General features: G+C 40.8%; 1 protein-coding gene across 5 annotated transcripts in view; it reads right to left on the bottom strand.

The window, feature by feature from the left end:
- The window catches only part of FAM13A (family with sequence similarity 13 member A), a 126,833-nt gene that overhangs the window by 69,774 nt on the left and 35,747 nt on the right, over positions 1-21,312 (bottom strand). For 4 of the 5 annotated variants that reach the window (XM_082759779.1, XM_082759780.1, XM_082759781.1 and 1 more), the window contains exon 6: positions 7,959-8,131. In XM_082759779.1, the coding sequence (XP_082615905.1) occupies positions 7,959-8,131 (173 nt within the window). Of the gene's footprint in view, positions 1-7,958; positions 8,132-8,556; positions 8,704-21,312 lie in introns of those variants that run through there. The other variant, XM_082759783.1, reaches the window with a different exon arrangement.

The following is a 21,312-nucleotide window of genomic DNA, read 5'->3' as shown; positions in this document are numbered from 1 at the left end:
CCTGGCAAAAGGACAAATTTGACTAGATCTATAACAACCTGACTGCATTTTCCTGGAGAACAGCCCTCTCAGGCCAGTCCTGGGGATTTTTCCAAACTCATATGTATGTATATCAAGAAACATGAATTATTGTTTATGTGCAGCCAAATACAATGATGCTGGGCTCAAGCAGTGTTACCACAAGTACAGCTCAGTGTTGTACCCCTCATGTGCATCATCAGCTTTGAGTCTAACCACTCCATACATGTCCAAGCTGTGCAAACTTGCTCCTATTCCGCAGAAGGCCAGTCTGAACAGTGTTAAAAGTGACACTAGTGAATGATAAAGGAAAAAGAAAAATCATTGTAAGCCTATGTTTAGTTATCAGGAACATCCAGAATGACAAGAGAAAGGCTAAAAGCTTGCAATTGCCCAACCCAAATTCAAAGGCCAGGAAAAAAAAAAAAATCTACTTTTTCCTACCCAAATGAATTAATCAAGTGAAAGCTAACAAAGGTTTAGAGGAAACTTTCTTTAATCTCTGTGATGCTCAGAGGCCTTCACAGAATGGTGGGCACTGTATTTATTTATTCCAATTTAACACTTCCTGGAGGGTTTTCTGTTTTGTTTTTAAGGAAGCATATATAAATTTTATAAAATATGGTGCACTGTTAGCTTTACTCTCAACAGAGTAATTGTTTCACTGTGGTTAGGTCAGTCCTGTCAAAGCCTTAATGAGTGGAAGTCGTCAACATCCAAGCAGCCTTTAGTAATTTCTTTGCAATTACCCAGTGACCTCTCTTTGTAGTTATCCCTAGTGCAAATACACTGCTTCCAGAATGTGCAGAACGACGAGGAAAACTTTGGTGCAGAAACAGAACTATCTTCGCGTCTCCTAAAGGCAACGTTTTCAGGACAGGAGGAAGGCACTGAGTCAATACGAGAAAGTGAAATTTCTAGATAAGCAGTCAGTCAGGAATCCCATTCCTCAAAAAAAGATATATGAGAGGAAATCTTTCATGGTGACTGACTGTGAGAGGGGGGTTTTACAACGCTGAAACTGCTCAGAGACAAACAGACACAGGCAAAGTGACAAGAGTGCTGAGTGACAACCCTGCCCTGCCACCAACAGCCTTTTCTTAAGAGACAGACAGCTGACCACTTGGTTTAATACTTTGTTTAAAAATATACACGGGTGTCATCGGAAATCACAGCTAAAGTCCATCAGTCAGTACTGCCAACGTGCTGAATGCAACGTCCAAATACACAGTTCTTTCAGCTGAACCGGGAAGTTGCAACACCAAACAAGCCTGGTTGAGAACTCGCTGACCTCTGTACACTGATCTTCCTGCAGACCGCCTGCAGGAAGCAGGCTGAGGTCCCCTCTGGGAAGCAGCACAGGAAGGAGCACCTCACGGCTTCAGGTGACTGAAAACTGCTACTGGAAACAGGGCACACTGTGATGATCTTCCTTAGCTAAACAACGTGCTACACACATCAGGAGACAGGCTAAAGAAGCTATAGGAAAGGGAACTACTCACCCACTGGAGTACAAATAGGTAAAGCCACAGTGCAGAGGTTTTACATCTTCCCTAGATGCCAGTCAGAGAAGTAGTGATGGGTGTTTTGGTTTTTAAAATCACAAACATTAAAAACAAAACAATTTCAAAGCTGGCTTAAATTCCTTATGATCTATGACGTGTTCTCCCATAAGAGACCACCAAGCTTTTTGTTTGAAAAGAACTTCAAAATTGCCACAAATATTTGTACCTTATATCCCACAGCAAAAACTTTTACCAGGTACCAGGATGCCACCTGCCTCATGAGATGAGGGGACTTTCTCCTTGCAGCTAAAGCAGATAAGCAAGAAATGAACAAGACAAAATAAATAATGCTTCTAGGTGAGAGGGCAATGCCTGAGATACATGAAGGGAGCCTTTTTTTTTTTTTTTTTTTTTGCTCGGATATGATTCAAGTTATTACTCAATTACCATGAACTTGCTGTAGTCCCCTACAGTTTTGTAAGGCTACTGGATGCTGTTCCAGGAAACAGGAAAAGCTTACACACTTGCCTTCTGGATTGAAAGAATTTCTGTTTCCCTATACATCTAATGGCATTAACAAGCTGCTTTTCACAGGTAACGACGGTCAGACCTTTATTTGGCTTGTGATTCTTGCTGTTTCTAAGATGAACCTCCACTTCTGTGGCACAGGCCAGGGGATCAGATGCAAAATGCTCTCCATCCCACAAGCCATAATTTGTCACCAGGTAAATCTTGTATAGAGAGGCAGAAATACGATAACAGAGTAAAGAGGAAGGTTAGAATAGCCTCATGGATAAAACCTAATCTAAGCGGCAACCAGTGCAGGGTGGATGAGAGAGGGCAAATGTTTGAAAAAATAAATGAAATCCACCCAGGTGACTTGCATGGGAAAAATCTACATAATTACATGCTACTGTGACTGTCATTACATCTTTGTTACGGACAGGGAACTAAGGAAGAGCTGAGACCACACCCTGACTCACCATTCAGAGTCACCTAGCTTGGAGAGAAATATAAATCACATCTTTGTGGCTGTCTTTAAAAAAAAAAAAAAGAAAGCTTTTGTTAACAACTCATTCTGTAATGCAGTTCATAGTGCGAGCATCTCATGATGCAAGAAAGAAGGGAATTGATCGCATGGGAGGGTGGAGACAAATGTGCTTTTAAAGTGAAATGAGTCAGCTTGGAAAAACTAACTCAACACAACCTAAAGAGAGAAAGGGACAAACAGCAAAAATACCAGAGATAAAGAAATCTCCTCCAAGGGCTCGGAGCAGGGCTCACCAGAGGCTGCTGCTGAGCAATGCAGAAGGTAACCGCCATCACCACTGCCTCATCAAATTCTCTCTAGACCTTTGTTCCTTTCCTCAGCAGTTTTCTCGAAGAATCCAGGGCTTTCATGAGGCAGCCCCGTCTGCTGTTTGGCTGCGATCCCTTATGTAAACCTGGCAGCAAGACTCCTGAGTGATAAGGCAAATTATTGCTTTGGATAGGGACTGAATGTACTGCCATGACAGGCTTCAAAAACAAAACAAAACAAACCGAAAAAACACGCAACAAAACAAGCCAAAACAAAAATAGTCAGCTAAGCTTACAGCACCAGCCCCCCTGCTTGATTTGTTCTGGCAACAGGAACCCGAGTTCTTATCACATGCCAGAGAATAATGGTAAGTTTTGGCTTGCCTTGGTTTTAAACCGCAGCTGCTAAAAGGAAAGCCAACAAACAGGGAAAGTGTTTATAGTAAGCACAACCTTCTCGGTGTACAACTACATGTGTTTTCATACCTCAGCAATTAAGGGCTAGAACATGCAGTTGTTAAGAGGAGGGTGCAGCAAGGGTACATAAACCCACCCTTTATTTCAAGGAGACCATTACAGCATGTGATCGCTACAGCCCAAATATAAGGATCTTTGTGAACAAAAGGTTGATGTAAACAAATCCCTTTGAGAACTTGCACATGTTAGAAAGCCAACACGGTGTATCTGTGCCGACAAAGCTCAGTGCAGCTGTGACTGCAGCCACAAACAGGAATTTATGATCTTTGGCACACAAAGAGATGGCTAGCAGGTACTGGACAAGTCAGATTGCTTACTGAATGGTGGCGAGTTTTGCTCCAATGCTTCAGCTCTCAAAATCTGCACAAAGTTTTTCACAAAGTTTGTCTGCTATCCACACGCCTATTGCTGCCAACAGGGAAAGGTACCTGGCAGCACTCCTTCGATCAATAGTTCCACCTAGGGAATGTGCACAGAGCCTAACGACAGGGCAAACAGCAGGGTGCCCTCCTACAGAAGGATCCTCCTTGGAAACAGCACTAAGACTGCAAAATAACACAGCTCCAGCAAGTGATAGAGCAGTGGCATACAGCAAAGCCTATTTCAGTGCCTTTTCTGGGGCTAAAGATTTTGGATGGTGAAAGTAAAAGTCTGTAGACAGCAAGCATCTGGCACCTTTGAGCCAGCATCAGGAAAGAAACTTCAACTTAACATCAGCATCTCCTGCCTTACATTTTGGTTGCAAGAAGCTTTTTCCCTCCGCCTGAATGCTTTCCCATTTCTCTGCTGTTATAGGAAGTTTGGCATGAAAGGCTATGAACACTGCTTGTAAGAGGCCTTCCTACCTTTGTATCCACTTAAATCTTAATGGATCCTGTCCCTGAAGTAAAACACATTGAAGTAAAACACATTTGAACTTCTTATTCAAGGTATGTAAGTTTAAACACCTCTAGGCACATCCAAAATAATTTCAATTACAACTGCTGTTATGCACGCCCCTTCTGAACCAGCTTTGAGAAGATTATGTTCCTTCTTGATAACAGGGGGAAAAAAAAAAAAAAAAAAAAGAAAAGAAAAGAAAAGAAAAGAAAGAGCTCCAAACTGAGCTTCCCCCAGCTGAAAGCCCACCCTAGCCACATCTCATTGAGGGCCTGGTAAAGCTCCAGGGAGCCCCATCTTCTCCTGCCTACATGCTCGTCCCAAAGCTGCTATCTCCCCTAACTTCTGAGGTTTGGGGTATGGCTTGTGGCTTTCAAACTGGTTAAAGATAAGGTGTGTGGTTCCCAGGGTCCGGAAGTTTGATACAACAGTCTGCACACTGCATACAGACTTTCATCCCTCTTTCAGAGGACCGAACTCATCCCTCCTCAGCCTTCTTTTCTTTCATTCTTCAGCGTTTTGGGGTTTGCTCGAAGTCTGTGCTACAGGTATGTTTTTCTGCTACTACATAATTAGCAGTTTGCCCTTGGCACACAGCTATAACAATGAGGTAATTCTCAAGAGAACACATACATTGTGTACTCATGGGGATTACGGGTACGTATAGTTACTCCACCTATTTTGGTCAGAAGAATCAACTTCAAAATACCATTTTCTTAAGATCACCAGAAAGAGACAGATTTTATGCTCTGCAATATGTCTTGACTACAGCTGATATTTCACACATTTCAAATGACAGCAGCACCTTCAAAAAATTCCTGCAATGAGGAAGATCATACCTGTAAAAAGGCATAACATGCTTTTCAATACTAAAAAAACAGTAAGCCATTTTATTAGTCACGATTGTAGCTGTTACTTAATAAGCATATCTTCGTTTTAAGGTCAACTTTATAAAGACACATCCTGAGAGGTATTTTAAATAGTAACAAACAATACTTAACAATCAGAAGTCTCTTGTTTTCTCCCTGATGACCTATTCTCTAATGTCAAATGAAAGTGACTTTAAATGACAGGCCTGTATTGTAAACTTTACTTTACAGCTACTACCGTGGGGCCTTACAGGCGTAGCATGTGTGATTATTTCTTCACTGTCACGCTTGTAAGTCTGCTCAAGGTGGAGTCCTGCATCTACTGTTCTGCTGTAGCCCTTCATCCTCTTCTAATCTGCCCCTATCATGGTATCTGGGCATGGAGAGGGAACAAGCCACAAGCGTTTTCATGAAACAGCAAAAGATTATCATTGCCAAGAACAACCTTTATTCTTTTCTAACAAAGATCATACGATAGCCGAGCAGTCGTTTCACTAAAACATATCTGATAATTGCATGTAATTACACAACGATAACATTTATTTAAGAACTGCTAGTACCTTGTGACAGAAATCCCCCCAACAAGAACAGCAGCGTGTTTACAAAGCACTTTATAGCCCAGATCAGATGCCAGAGTCCTTCTGCTGAAAAAGGCAAAAACTCCTAATGTAGCCCTGCACTGAAATAATACCAGATAATACCTTGCTGTGAGCTTGGATCCCACAGGAATGGCACAAGGCTGCCAAAAGCATGTTTAAAACCACTCCTGATATATTACAGCACTACATAAATGCCAGGGAATCAGGATTTCTGATTGTTGCACAGAAAGCTGTGCCCCAGGTCTACTAGGGACCTCTTCCCCCTCCTCTTTTTAGGGGTGGTCATGAGCCTCCTCCTCTGCACCCTGTCCTGCTCTACAGTCTGGTGTCCTGGAGCTGGACAGAAAACAGCAAGCACTACCTCATTCTTCAGCAGCAGCAGCAGATCTCTGACAGAAAAGTACTGGAAGCTAACAGCAGAGCAGACAAACTCAGCCCAATTAGGTAAATAGGCACACAAGTGTGATACGAGACAGAAAACTAGGGCGTTCCTCAACAAAGCGGGATTGCAAAAGAATTCGTTTCTACAGCTTATTCATTTCCCAGATAAAATTAGAGATGCAGACTTCTTTCATCCTGAGGACTGAGCATGGAGACTGACTGCTTCTGCCTAATTACAAAGGCATCTAATTTGGTGCTTAGTGTCCTGTACCAGTATCAGTCCAAACGTCCCATATTTCAGTGGTACTATTCTATCTAAGGAATAACACCTCGACTGGAAAATACCAATTCGTATAGCAAATAATTACCTCCTCTGGGGAACATTCATGAAATACATCAGTCATACACCTTCCTATATATGCAACTTAGCAGTCCTTTGATTTAACTCTCCACTATTTCATTTCCCTTTACACCTTACAACAAGTAGAGGAATACCGACTGACAGAGGCATGTTCTCTGCCAAGCTCCAGCATACCCATGCATGAGCCCATAACTTCTAACCCATCCCTACTTGCACGGCCCTGTCTAGCTGGTAGAATGGTATTGCTTTCTCAGTTTTGCCAGCTGACTTACTTTAGTAATTGCTTCCTCACTCAGTCAGGAGATGGATTAATAAAGACGTAGATTCATAGAATCATAGATTCATAGGATAGGTTAGTTGGAAATGTAAACTAACCTGATGTCTTCTGAATGTAGGATTTTTGAGGGTGGGATTAGAGACAGTAAAGCACAAAGCTGACACAGCTAGAAGCTAAAAAGGTTGTGCATCTGCAAGGGCTGGAAACCAGATTTAACATCTGTGCTTCACTACCATTATTATGAATCAAAATCTGGTGTTGGTGCATAATTTGCTAACTCGGTTCATGAGCTGACTGCCGTCTGTCTGTGCGAGTGCTGAGAATAGCACCCCGTCTCCTGCTTACTCAGTGAAGTCACTCAGTTACGTGTCTGGCAGCATTGCCCCTGCTTTGTGTTCTGCATCGGTATGCAGAGACACTGTGGTGTCATCTTTCATGACATGTAAATAGCACCACTTCCCACATTAGGCCAACCTCATATTTCAGTAGCATAAAGGAATTTCCCACAGTAACTTGAATCCTTCATGTTCTGCACTAGACACAAGAGAAAAGGGAATGAGATACAATTCAATAACCTGAGAACATGGAAAAGATACTGGTTCAGTCTGATGGTCAGCGAAGAGTTTTACAAGCAGCTAAATTGCCCATTACCTGCTCACCTCACTGGCAAAGTGCCATCAATCAAAACTACAGGTATACTCACGAAAAATAGACAGAAAAACAGACAGACGCTTAAAGATACTTTTAGACAGATAATCTTAAAGATACTCTATAGATACTCTTCTTTTCTTTCTTGTCTGAACAATCCTAATACTATCACCATTCTTGTCAGAAAGATAAATCCCCTCTAAAGCCCCTTCCCTTTTTGGGCTGAGAATGGGAATAAACTCAGCTACCTGTTACAACTTAAACTGGGCAGATCAAACACACTTAAAAACTGACAGGAGACACCTACATTTTGGTTGCATCTTGTACTCAGTGTCATTTCTAGTGCCTGACTTCAGATCAGTCCTGTCCATCTGCACTCCTCTACCAAGCAAGCCATCTTCATATGTACGCAAAGTTACATTTGAATGACAAACTAAAGCACGCATCAGGTTTTGTAAGGCACCTGTTGGAATGTGTGGCTTCAACAGGGATAAGCATGTTATTTTGCCTTGCACCACAGTATGCTGACATTGTGAGCTTCAATGGAAAAAAAAAAACAACAACCTGTTCAAAATGCTCAGAGCTGGAGGTGCAGGTACAGAACAAATAAGGAAACAAATACAAAGACAAAAAAGGAGCACTAACCTGAAGAAAAATGCACCACTGTTAACGAAGGAGATTTCATCTGTTAAATCCATCTCCTTCAAACATGAACTACTGTCTGCTAATCGGAGGCTGACCTGAGGTGTTCCATCTGACAGGTCTGGTTGTGGCACTAGGCATGTTCGGCTGGATCCTTCCCTTGTGGACTTTGTCACCTACAAAAGTAAAGAAAGAGAAAATTGAAACATGAAAGAAAGGAAAAGCAGAGCAGCCTTTTCAAATAATCTCTAACAGAAAGACATTCCCTACCAGTGTGCAAACAGTGAACAATATGATAAAGTGCAAACTAATGATACAAAATGCATATAAAGCAAACAACTGGCTTGTTTAAAGGCTATTTAAAGAAGAATAAACATATGCCTATTGAAAGAAGAAGGGTGGCAGTGAAATTAACAAAAGGAAGGTAAGGAAAATAAATGGAGAATTATTTCCTGTATCACAGAAGGCAAACTAAAAAAAAAAAAAAATATCTCCTTGAATCCTTATCTCTTGATGTGAACTAAAGTAATAGATAGTAAAAGAAATTGAAGACCTATTCCCAACAACCCTTTCATTTTGAAAAGGAAGTTTATGTCAATACACTCTCTGCAGGAAAATTTCTCGAGACGTGGACTTTCTGTGTTGGTGTTCTCTGATGAGGCAACCAGAACATGGAGTCGGAAGCTGGGCTTCCTATATACAAGATGAAGTTTCCAAGAATCACTGAGTCCATATACAGGGTGGCCAAAGTTCTTGCTTTGGCTTCTCAGCAGAAGTGTGCAAAACCAAAGAACAAATAGTGCTGTGTCAGACCATTTTCCGGTATCAGCAGCAGATAATGAGTGCTTAGGGGAGTAAGAGCAAATTCAGAGGTTTGCCCCTAATGCATTGTCCCAGCTTTTGGCACTTTGTGGTTTGGGGCTTTCTTTGACTTAGAAGTTGAACCTTGATCACTGTGTTTAACAGTGAACATTGGACCTATCCTTTGTGATCACATTAAATTCCTTAATGTCCACTTCTGTCTTTAGCTTTTGTAGGATTCTATGGCTGGGAGTTTCAAAACACCTTTACATATTAATTAACTTTTTAAAAAAAGAGTACTTCCATGTCAGATAAGGTAACATATAATCTTTCCTTAGTTTTTGAACTGTGAGAATTGGCAAATACTGTTCCTTACCCACCTTCCCCATTCCATTTTTGACTTAACCCCCCCCCCACACACACTACTCCATTAACTCCATTAGTAGTCTAATCAGACTGAAAAATCCCAGTTCATATGGTCTTTCATTTTAAATAAGTCATTCTGCTGCCTTTGATCCTTTTTGCTGTCTTTCTCTACACCTTTTTACCTTCTGCTAAATCCTTTTTGAAGAGGTAGCCAGAACTGCATGCAGAATTACGTTTATATAAGTAAATCTCAGATTTAGTGATGGCTTCTTATTAAAATGCAGCTTTTTGTTTGCTTTCATGATATCTAATTGAGCTGACAGGATTGTGAAGCTTCTATAGCACCAAGATCTCTTTTATAAAAATAATAACTAATTCAGAGCTCATTGGTATACATTTACACAATTTTTGTGGTTTTGTCTAGTGATGGAAATTCACCTAGTATTTTTTCAGCCAATATGGAGTATCTTAAAAGCCTTCTGTAAGCCCCTGTAACCAGTTTTTCCTGCTTTGAATAATTTTCTTTTATCAGCACATTCAGCCTCTTCATGCGTCACTATTAAAAACGTTGAATAGTATAAATTCCAGCAAAGATCCTTGAGAGACTTCACAGGCAACCTCTCTCCACTGATAAGGAGACCATTTATTTTTATTGCTTTCTAATTATTAATCCATACTTTTCTTCTAATCACACATGAGCTTTGCTTCTTTCAATGCCTTTGATAATTTTATCAAAACCTTTGGAAACTCAAGTGAACTGAATTGGCTTTATTTACAAACATGCTTACTGGCTCCTTTGTCACAATATTTTTCTCAAAATGAGTCGTGCTTGTGTCTCCCAATGACTCTAATTATCCATTTGTTTATTAATTATGCTGCCTGCTACAGTTTCTACAAATCTCCTGGACTGTACATCAGGCTTTCTGGATCTCTCCTGAACCCTTACCTTTTTAAAACTATTTTTACTATTACTTCCTATTTTTAAAACTATTCTCGTTTTCACCTTCTGTTTTGGAATGCTCCGTTTTGCTCACAGTTACTTCCAAATACTTTGTCTGTGTTTAAAAGTTTAATGGGACAGAAAGCTGTTTGTTATTTAGCTCTGAAAAGATTGAACTGAAAAACAGGATGTATATCAAAGGTAACGGGAAACCAGACAGATATGTAGAGAGCTGCTCATGGCAAGATCCTGCCTTCACTGACATCAACGGGCCTTTTGCCCGGTGTCAATACCTCACCTTTGGACTATCCCTCTTTTCCAGCAATACTCTGCTGCCATGCTGCCTGAAGTGGATGCTAGCTTTTGACACCACAGGAACTGGGCATGCAGCCTGCAGACACCAGGCCGTGGCACTCAGCTGCAAACAAAAGGGATGCTGTAGTAGCAGAGGGTGACAGTGTCTGTACGGAGCAGAGAAGACAAGTTGAGGCTACCAAGTTGGCATACGCTGAAGTCTGCTACTCTGTCACTTGAAATACATCTTCATTCTCAGCTAAACAAACTGAAATAATATCAGATGCTACTCAGGATCAAAGGGATCACCCAAATAAAGGACAATCAAAACACCAAAGAACAGATAACTCAAAGGAATTGCATTACACCACACATCCTGCATTTGGCTTTCAACATTTGCTGTCTCAGAGTTTAGGTTCAAGAAACTGTGTTTGCAGTTCTAATGGTGACTTGTCAGATCTATGACCAGTATAAACATTTGTCATTAGCAGTGTTAAAGAAAGTGCAATGAAATATCTCCCCTAGAGGCTTAAACTGACCAGACAAGGTGGCATCACCCCACACATACCACTGTTAAGATGTTTCTTAACGTATGGATGCATCATCGAGCTGTTTCATCTCTCTGTGAGATGTCAGAAATTACTGGGTTCAAAGATCATAGATATATATGCCACATATTCTAAAGCTCTGATTTGGTATGATGACTCTAATCTTTGTCTGCTCCTGAAGAACAGGGAGTGCTCCACACCAAGACGAGTCTGGAGAGTTCCATGCACATGCCTTGACAAGGAGTGAAGATACAGATTCTTAGCACAGAACATCCTGCTTTTCCAAGTACCTCATTCATGTTCTCAGTGAGGAAAAAACTTCAGCTATCCTAAACTATGCATGAACTCATAAATAATTAGGGCAATTCATACCCATTTGAGTAAATAATTATGACATCTACATGCGGAACCTTTGGAAGAAGCTAACTGTGAGTTTATACTTAAAATTCAGAATTTTAAGTGTGATAAATATATTTCCATAAGGTTATCATCAGGTACTTTTTCAATTTCATCAGGTGGCCTCGAACCTGCTCTTCGCTTACAGCGGGTGAGACTTTGCTCCCCCAGCCTCCATCTGCGGGTTCAGGGAAACAAAAGACTTGGGAAGCCTGACTGGCAGTGAAGATCAAGGCAAAGAAGTTGCGGAGTGCCTCAGCATTCTCCATGTCTGTCCTTATCAGTTCACCCTTCTCATCCATCAGAGGGGGCACACTCTCCTTGGCCTTTCTTTTCTGAGCCATGTACCTCTGGAATCCCTTACTGTTTCCCTTAGTATTCCTTGCCAAGCTCAGTTCCATCCCTGCCTTGGCTTTCCTGATCCCATCCCTGCACATCTGGACCACATCCCTGTGCTCTTCCCAGGCCACACATCCCTGTTTCCACTGCCTGTGGATTTCCTTCTTGCACCTCAGTCTGAGCAGAAGGGCCTTGCTCAGCCAGCCTGGCTGCCTACCCTCCCTGCCCGCGTTTTTACGCAGAGTGATGGAGAGTCCTTGTGCTCTAAGGATGTTGTTTTCTTTTCCACCCTAGTCTAAATTTGGTTACATCATAACTAGCTGTCCTCATAAACCCTACATTCTAATCAACTGTCATTACCTTTGCCTCAGGAACAAAAGAGAAAGGGAGACCATTAACCAGATGTACCTCTTGGCTGGCAGCTACTCCTACAGAACCTGCTGTAGCCAGTACAGTGAAGTCAAACACCCAGGAATCAGACACTTGCCAAAGTCACCCAGGCCACTTGATGGCTCTTGAAACAAATGTAATACATTCACTCCAATTAAAACATCAACTGCTTCAAGGGGATTTTTCAACACATACACAGAGCTGTAGGCTCCCTACCAGGGTTACCTAACAGTAACTACAGCGACGACAAGTTATTTCAGGATATGCCTGGAGATGCAGAATTTTGCTGGAGGGTTTTGCCACCCTAACTTGTCTCAGAGATTCAGGTGGAAATTCCTTCTGAAACAGCGAAGTCATTCAGCAAACAGCCACGTATTTATGCTGTACTGTCATGGTTCTCCAAAGCTTCACAGCTCAGCAAGCTCTCACACGCCAGCTTCATCACCCACTTTGTTGTAGTAAGAGACAACTGAGGTGAATCTGGATGGGATGAAACTCTTGCAGCTTTGAAGACCATATAACTGCCAGGCCCACAGGGCTTTCTTCACTTTCTTCTGCACAAAATGACGGCCTGATTCATCACGCCACTGACCAGGGCACAGAATTTCTGACGATGTTCTGACGATGCAAGGGCCAAGGTTGCTGTCTGAATGCTGTGCGTACTACACTAGCTGGGAACAAAGATGTCAGAGCGCCTGTGAAACATCATCTAAACATACCCGAACTACAGTGGCATCCTTTTCCGTACTACTAGAACTTAAGAGAAGTCCTTAAGCCTGGATGTAACTTAAAGCAAGCACACTGTCATCTTTAGTAAGACTGCTGTATGTGCTAAAAGTTGGCCTGTGCTCAAATACTTGCTGAAGCATGGATTAAGTTCAGAAAGTTATTAAAAAAAAAAAAAAAAAAGTAATAAGAAACTGTTGATAAGTCACTTCACCTAACATCTACGATATTGATTTTAAAAGTATGAATGGAAAATACTGTTGACAAGATGAGTTCTTCTCAAAGAAAACATGCCTCATCATCCTAAATTACTGACTCTGGGACACAAAGATCAATAGCTTTATAATTCTTACCAGGTTTTGCACCAAGTCAGCACAGATAACTTAAGCAGTAACACATACTTGTAAAATTTAGTCATCAGTTCTTTTCCATACCCACAACCAAGCCCCAAATCCTTGATTAACTGCCACACTGAAATCAGAAAGTCACGATCAATGCAGTCATCCTTACAATCTGTGCAGCTGCCACTGCCAAATTTGGATTCCTCTTACTCCACTTGTATTTTTAGGCATGAAATCACTAAAACACCTCCTCTGTACTCTGCCCCACTTTGATATCAAAGTTTTAAATTTGATGCTATCCTGAAGTGTGTGAAGTTTTAAAGTTCAATCAAGTTTTGATGCTTGATTCAAATTCCTGTGTCTTTCTCTTAATGATGACAAGCCATTTTGGATTCAAAGGGCTGAGTGTTATTTTCCTTTAAACCACATTGCCACAACCTTCCTATCTGAAAGAAGCCCCTGCAAACAGAAGAACTTCTTAAATGTTTCAAAGTAAAAATTTTGTTAACTTTACATGATTCTAGGAGTAGAGAGCTAGAAAACGCTCTCAGAAAGTCCATGAAATTCAGGCTCTGCTATGCTGATATCGTATTTCTAGCTCCAGAGTTAGTTCACTTGTCACTGGCTGCGAATCCCTGAAATTTTGTTTCAGTAAGCTTTCTCGAAGTTAAAGTCTTGTCTGTGTTACAGACCTGTCCAAGCCCAGGGACTTCAGATTGTACAGGAATTCCATCTGTCAGAACAATTTTCTTGTTTGTAACTCCTTTACTGAATTTTGTCTGTCTTCAGTGGGGTATTACATTAATGTTGTAATGGCAAGCTCATTCCTAAAAGTGTTGCAGATATACAAATCACAACAAACTCCCTGTCTCTAACTGAACCAGATACACAGAACTAATCCATGTGAAGAGCAGTAGACACTTTACATAATAGATGGGATTCTGAGGAGATTATTCATAGAGATCGTAACAGTCTTCCTCTGTTACATCTTTACCAAAACAAACTCCTTAAAGCTTTAGAAATGCTGCTGATATAAAAGTCTGTAAAAAAAAGGAATCTGTGCAACATGGCTGATTCTGGTCCAAAGTGACATGAAAGCACTTTAAGAAATTGCACCTGTGGTTTATCAAAGCTATTTAAATGATGACATCTCATTGAACATTCTTGTGCTTGCTACTTGCTGTTCTCTATAACAGCAGGATAGAAAAGAGCTGCGTAAAGGAATCAGTTATAGCTATCTTCATCTTTAAACTTGTCTGTGAAAATGGGGCATCCCAGAATCTGCATACTTTGGCTATGTAATTCAAATCCCTGCACTAAACTTAAGGCATCAACAAACAAGACTGATGTGGTGCCTGTGCTGTTGTCCACATACCATTACCCAGGCCTCCATCTGCATTCACTGGAAAATCTTTGATCAAATTTATCTTCCTCACAGATTTGTTTCTCAAATGCTGAGTCAAACCAGCCTACTCAGTGAATTCCCTAATATAGTAAGGCATAGGAAAGGAGGACTCCTACCCATATGTTCACTACGTCTTAATTTCCCAGGATTTCCTCTGGTTACCTGTGTTTCCATGCTTGCTTAGTTAGGCAGTTACTATCCTAGTTTGAAGTGCATATGACTAAGAAGACCATACTTAATGACAAGTGTAAGCCCTCTATAAGATTTCATTACTGAGTCTATTTTTTTCTTGTTACCTGTATTCTCTAAGCCACATCAAGTAACTTATCAAATCATTTCACCACCAGTGAAATAGGCCTTTTACTGTAAATACAGTGCTGTATGATATGCAGGAAAAAAAGCACTACACAGAATACTTTGAAAGCAAAGTGGGCACTTACTATGAGTTGGGACAATACCCACAATATTGATATTTTTGTCTGCGCAGCTGACAATTACAAATAGCAAAGCTCTTGATCAAAAGCTTGACAATTCCAAATATGAAAGCATTATCAAAAGTAACTCACACCATTGCTCAGTGAAAGTAAATTAAAGTACAAATCAGACTCATAGGTAAAACACATCTCGCCCTTAGTCAGAGTACCTCTGTACAGCAGTGCAGCTTAGGGCCTCTTGAGAAACATAAATGAAGCCTCCGTTGCTACCCGGATGTGGAATCAGAGTATCTCCAAAGACAGCAAGGATGCTATAAGAATTTATCACCAAGTCTTAGAGTACAGAGAAAAGTTAGTCCTCCGGATTTAACTTCTACCTTTCATTTGCTTGGTTTCTTTGGACTGCCCTCACTTGAGCAGAGGATGTATCAAGAATAATAAGCACAAATATGGTCAGGTGATCGCAATCAGAGGAGAGATGTAGGAATGAAGTTGGAAGGCTATGATTAATGATTTCTGTTTTCAGTTTCCCACAGGGCAGACTTTCTGCTCATGGCAGTATCCAGCTGCCCATTCAGAACAATAGCAATATAAATAATGATAAGTTACTGTAGTTACAGGGGGCATCGCTTGATATTTCAATATATGCTTAAAATAATTATGCTACCTCCAGTGAAGGAATCTTAAAAAAAAAAAATCTTCTGCAAATACCAGCTGTGGTGTTAAAGAGCAAATGATAATGAGATCATCAAAAGCCAGGGAACAGAGGTAAGTCAGCACAACGACCATCACATTCCTCTATCCTTCCTAACTGTTTGAGATGTAAACACGCCTGTTTGCCAAAGGATTTCTGCATTAGAAAAGTGTGAAGCTGTGCCAAAATTCAGAGCTCCTCCATTGAAGTCCATGTAAGTAGGTTGGAAAGACTCAAACAAACAGTTGAGAAACCTGTCTTTCTCCATGTATGGTGCTCCTCCCGTTCACAGCTTGACAATGAATTACACAGTAATGAAAGAATTTGCTGCCTAAAAGACTGCGTTGGCACTGGCTTGGACTGTACTTTATCCCGTAAAGTGCAGACAGATCCTTCAAGGAAAACAAATTAGTTTTACCTCTGTATTTCTCTTAGCCCACAATACCATATGGCCAGCTCATTAACAAAAGAACTTAAAAGAAGTGGAATAACAACCACAGAGGTGCGTGCCAGCTACCCACCATTGAAGCACTTCTGCTTCTCAGCAATGAAGTATGATGTTTACAAACTCTGCAAAGAGAGCAGGTTCAGGCCTTAGGGATTTTGAAGAGCGGGGGAGCAGCACGTTCAAGCACTCCATAAACTGGTACTACTGGTGCCCGAGCTCAGCTAGCACGTTTTTTTATGTCCCTCTGAATCAACACCGGGTAATACAGATAAGCTGAGGCTCCTCTAGAAATTCCACTAGAGCACATAACAATCCACCCAAGAAGGGTTACAGAACTTCCTGGTCTTGGAGCATTCACCTCTAAACTAGAAAAAGAAAATACATTCCGTACTGTAATAGGATCTTCAAGGTGATCTCATAGGTCTTTTCCAGCTCCCATTTTCATGGCATTACATCTTCATTATAAGCATACGTTTAATTTTAAGTATGAGTCATTGCAGACAACTGACTCAAAGAAGTGAGTCATAAAGGTGTGTTAGATCAGATTCTTCTGTCACCGTTGCTAGTAAAAGTTAGGAATTAACATTCCTGCAGTCAGTTAGGATCTAGCTTGCCACTGACTGAATGCTATTAAGATGAGCATGCAATAGTCAGTGATTGCAGGAATCAGGCAGTACAATAATTGCTTTCTTTGTGTTGACTGGAGATGAAAAACGATAACAAGCATGTGTGAGCTAAAAGCAGAAAATCCTTTGATAGCACACTATTAACTGATTCGTCATGGAACAGCACATGTAGACAGATGCATTTCAGTATTAAAATGCACTTTGTTTACACAAAATAATGCTTCCAAGGGAACAAGAGATATGTATGCTGAGAACACAGCAAGCAGCTCTAGCTAGGGACCCGTTAAACATTAACCTCTACAAGTCTGCTCACTATTGGCAAGAGATCATAGTTTTACTGGGCAGAGTACACACAAGTATACTTTAGAAGACCTCCAAAAAAGATAGTATGTATGATTTATTCAAATACTTGCAATCCCACTGTCCTTTCCCTATTTTCCTCCAATCCATGTTGTTTCTTTTTACATGGCGTTCATTAGCACAGGATTATACAATGGCTCCTACAAACTGGCCACTTCCTCTTATTTTAATTTTGCAGCATAACTTTACATTAAACAAAGCAAGGAGAAGATCTTTCCATCATTAAAATGAAAGATGCAGGTTGAAAGGCAAAAGCTACCAGAAGGCAGCATACCTAACAGTCACATTCTCAAGCTGCTTAAGTTCTTAGGCTGCTTTGAAAACTTAAACAAAGCAAAATCAGAGCCTCAAATATGATTTGAGCTGAAAATCTGCTGTTGTCAATACTGGCAGTCTGTTTGATGCTATCCTTCAAAATACAGAAAGTAGAAAGAACATATACTCATTTCTAATATTATGTCACACTTTGGTAACTAAGTATATTTTGGAATATATTATGCTTTTTAAATATCCTGCAAACATTCAGATCAAAAAATATTAAATCATTTAAAAATATTTAAGATAGTTTTGAGTGTAGTTATACTGACTCCCAATTCTACTAGAAGACATTAAATAATTGCATATCTTCAGAAATCTGACGCTCATCATCTCAGAACACTCTCTGGTGCTGGGGTTCAAATAATAAATATAACCCATGATTTTCAAATTTGAGCATTTAGACAAGCACCTGCATTCCACATGGAGTAATAAAAACATCAAGTTTTAGTCACATTTCCAAAACTTAACAGCAGAAACCTGTGTTATTGATGAAACAGATTATGCAATTACACCACTTTTGTACTTGCATGGGAAATTACTTTTATGATGTATATATGAATTTCTGCTTATCTCTGAATTAGTGAAGCTTGAGAATTCTGTGAGATTTCTATTCATTCAGCTTAAGTGTTGCTTGTGAAATTTGTGAAACTATGGGATGAAATCTGTTGTGCTTTAAAGCCCGATTTCCTTTAAAGCCAACAATACAGTGACTATCCTGTTGGGAGAAATCAACGTGGAACCATAAAATAAGTAACATGCATCCCAAACACAGGCACTACCTGAGGATCACTCTGCTGAACCATTACAAACCTCCACAGAATGCCGTGAGGAGTACAGATTACTTGCAAATGTATCAATTTCATTCTTAGATAAAAAAACCTCTGCTACAGCATACTGCATACAAAAGTTCAAGCCTCTGTCTGAAACGTAGGAGCTTTGTTTTGCTCAACTGTGTGTGCTCATCAGTTGGTGTAACCTAAATGTTTACATCTGAAAAATTACCCGAGACCAACTCACTGTCAAAAGCTACCAGCAACCACTTCTCCATCCCACTTTAGCCTAAAAAAAAATCCCACCCATGAAAATCATCACCTCCCACGTATCAACTTTAAATGAAGCAGGAGTCTCCAAAATGCGTTAAAACTAGAGTACCTGCTCATCATGGCATCAAGACAACACCATCAAGCACCAGCATTATTACTAAGGAAAAATTTCTACTATTAAGAGTAGAAATGAAATTGTCAACACCCATTCAGGACACTGTCAAAATCCAGATTTTGGACTAAACTTCTCTTGATGATTTCTGTGCAAGAACAGAGAAGAACATGGAGAAAGCTAGAGACTATTCACTTAACTTCCTAATTTTGATTGTCAATATTCTCTGCAAACTCTCTCAGGCATACCCAAGACCATCTTTTAGCTTTGGGTTAACACAGCAGTGGATCCTGACTCACAAATCAGATTCTTAGGTAATACTGCTACAAATGCTAATAATTGTTAAAAAAAAAAAAAAAAAAAAAAACAACACTAGAATACAGCTGACTTGTCCACGCCCCTCAAAAACAGAAAAAGAACTCTCTTGATTCAAATCCCAGTCCTGTGTTCTTACACCCAGATCACATTTATTATAGTGGCCCAAGGAACACATCCTCTTCCTCAGTAAACCTATCTTGCTGATAAAGAATTTTTTCTCCCTTTGCCACGTTCTTTGCAAATCATACAAAATGTAGGTTTCAGAATGCATGAGATTCCACATCAATAAAAGCTTTAAATCAATTAACTGTCGAGACCTCAATGATTAGAAAAGATTAGAACATCCCTAGAATGCTCTTTGACCTATTTATTCTTCAGGACAATAATCCTGTAAGGTCAAGAAGCGCTGACACTAATAAAGACAGGTGGTTAAGTACTCCAGCTCCTATCTTCCTCCCACATGAACGAAGAAGCACAACAGGTCAAGGGTATCCTTAAAGGAGAGACTGAATCATGGGCAGGGTATAAGTCACTTGACAATGTTTTCCTCAGCAACTCTTGCTGCACTTACTCCTCATCATGTTTGTTGCTTCAGACAGACAGACAGCCCAGGATTATTGATGGAATGGTGAAAGTATTAAATTTCATATTTATTTTCAATTGCATACTTAAGTTCATTTTAGGGAGGAGACTAACATCAGCAGAAAAGACTGAGAAAGACTCTGACAAAAAAAAAAAATAAAAAAATTAATCTCCCAGAACGCCCATCAACAAGAAGAGCCAGAAAGAGGATCTGGGAAACTACAGACCTGTCAGTCTGACCTCAGTGCCAGGGAAGGTTACGGAGCAGATCATCTTGAATGCCGTCACAGGACAGACATAGAACAGTCAGGTGACCAGGCCCAGTCAGCATGGGTTTATGAAATGTGGGTCCTGCTTGACTAATCTCATCTCCTTCTATGACTAGGTGACCCACTTAATGGATGAGGGAAAGGCTGTGGATGATGTCTACCTAGACTTTAATAAAGCTTTTGACATCATTTCCCACAGCATTCCTCTGGAGAAACTGATCGCTCATGGCTTGGGTGGGTGCACACGTTGTTCGGGTAAAAAGCTGTCTGGGTGGCTGGGCTCAAAGAGTTGTGGTGAATAGAATTAAATCCAGTTGGAGGCCAATCACAAGTAGTGTCCCCCAGGTTCAGTACTGGGGCCACTTCTCTTCAATATCCTTATCAATTATCTGGATGAGGGGATTGAGTGCACTCTCAATAAGTTCGCAAACTACATCAAGTTCGGCATGAGTGCTGATCTGCTTGAGTGTAGGAAGGCTCTACAGAGGGATCTGGATAGGCTGGATAGATGAGCCATGGCCAACTGTAGGAAGTTCAAAAAGGCGAAGTAATGGGTCCCATGCTTGGAGGACAACAATCCCGTGCAATGCTACAGGCTTGGAGAAGAGTGGCTGGGAAGTTGCCTGGCAGAGAAATACCTGAGGGTACTGGTAGATGCCCACCTGAACATGAGCCAGCAGTGTGCCCAGGTGGCCAAGAAGGCCAATGGCATCCTGGCTCGTGCCAGGAATAGTGCAGCCAGCAGGACCAGGGAGGTGATCGTTCCCCTGTACTCATCTCTAGTGAGGCTGCACCTCAAGTACTGTGTTCAGCTTTGGGCTCCTCACTACAAGAAAGACTTTGATGAGGTGGATCGTGTCCAAAGAAGGGCACCAAGGTTGGTAAAGAGTCTAGAAAACAAGTCTTATGAGAAATGGTTGGGCTTATTTAACCTAGAGAAAAGGAAGCTCGGGGAAAAGGAGGCTTGGAGAAAAGGGGAGACCTTACTGCTCTCTACAACTACCTCAAAGGAGGTTACTGTGAGGTGGGGGATCAGTCTCTTCTCCCAAGCACCAAGTGATAGGACAAGAGGAAATGGCCTCAAGAGGCACCAGGGAAGATTTAGGTGGGATATTAGGAAACATTTCTTCACTGAAAGGGTTGTGAAGCATTTGAACAGGCTGACCAGGGAAGTGGTTGCAATGCCATCCCTGGAGGTATTTAAGAGATGTGTAGGTCTGGTGCTTAGGGCCATGGTTTAGTGGTAGACTTGGCAGTGCTAGGGTAATGGTTGGAACTGATGGTCTTAGAGGTCTTTTCGAACCTAATGGTTCTATGATTCTGTGATTGTAATGATTATACAATGTGCTCTATTTCAATGATGCAGGTAAAATTATTTTATTGATCAACTGGCATTCCAAGATACCTTTGTCACGTTATCAGCATTACTGCTGCGTTCACTTTCTCCTTCCTACCTGGTTCTCTTTTTGGCCTCACAAACTGCATCATTGGAGAGGACAGGACTGTTAGATTTTCAGTTCAGTTCAAAGGCTGCTAGAAAGCATCATGTCTATTTTGTTAGACTTTAAAACCTAAGAGAAGACCTTAAAACAAACTCAGACTTCATT

The sequence above is a fragment of the Aythya marila genome (assembly GCF_965140915.1).
Source record: "Aythya marila genome assembly, chromosome: 4".
NCBI lineage: Eukaryota > Metazoa > Chordata > Aves > Anseriformes > Anatidae > Aythya > Aythya marila.
Note: the sequence above shows the minus strand (reverse complement) of the source record. Positions and strands in the feature narration are given on the sequence as shown.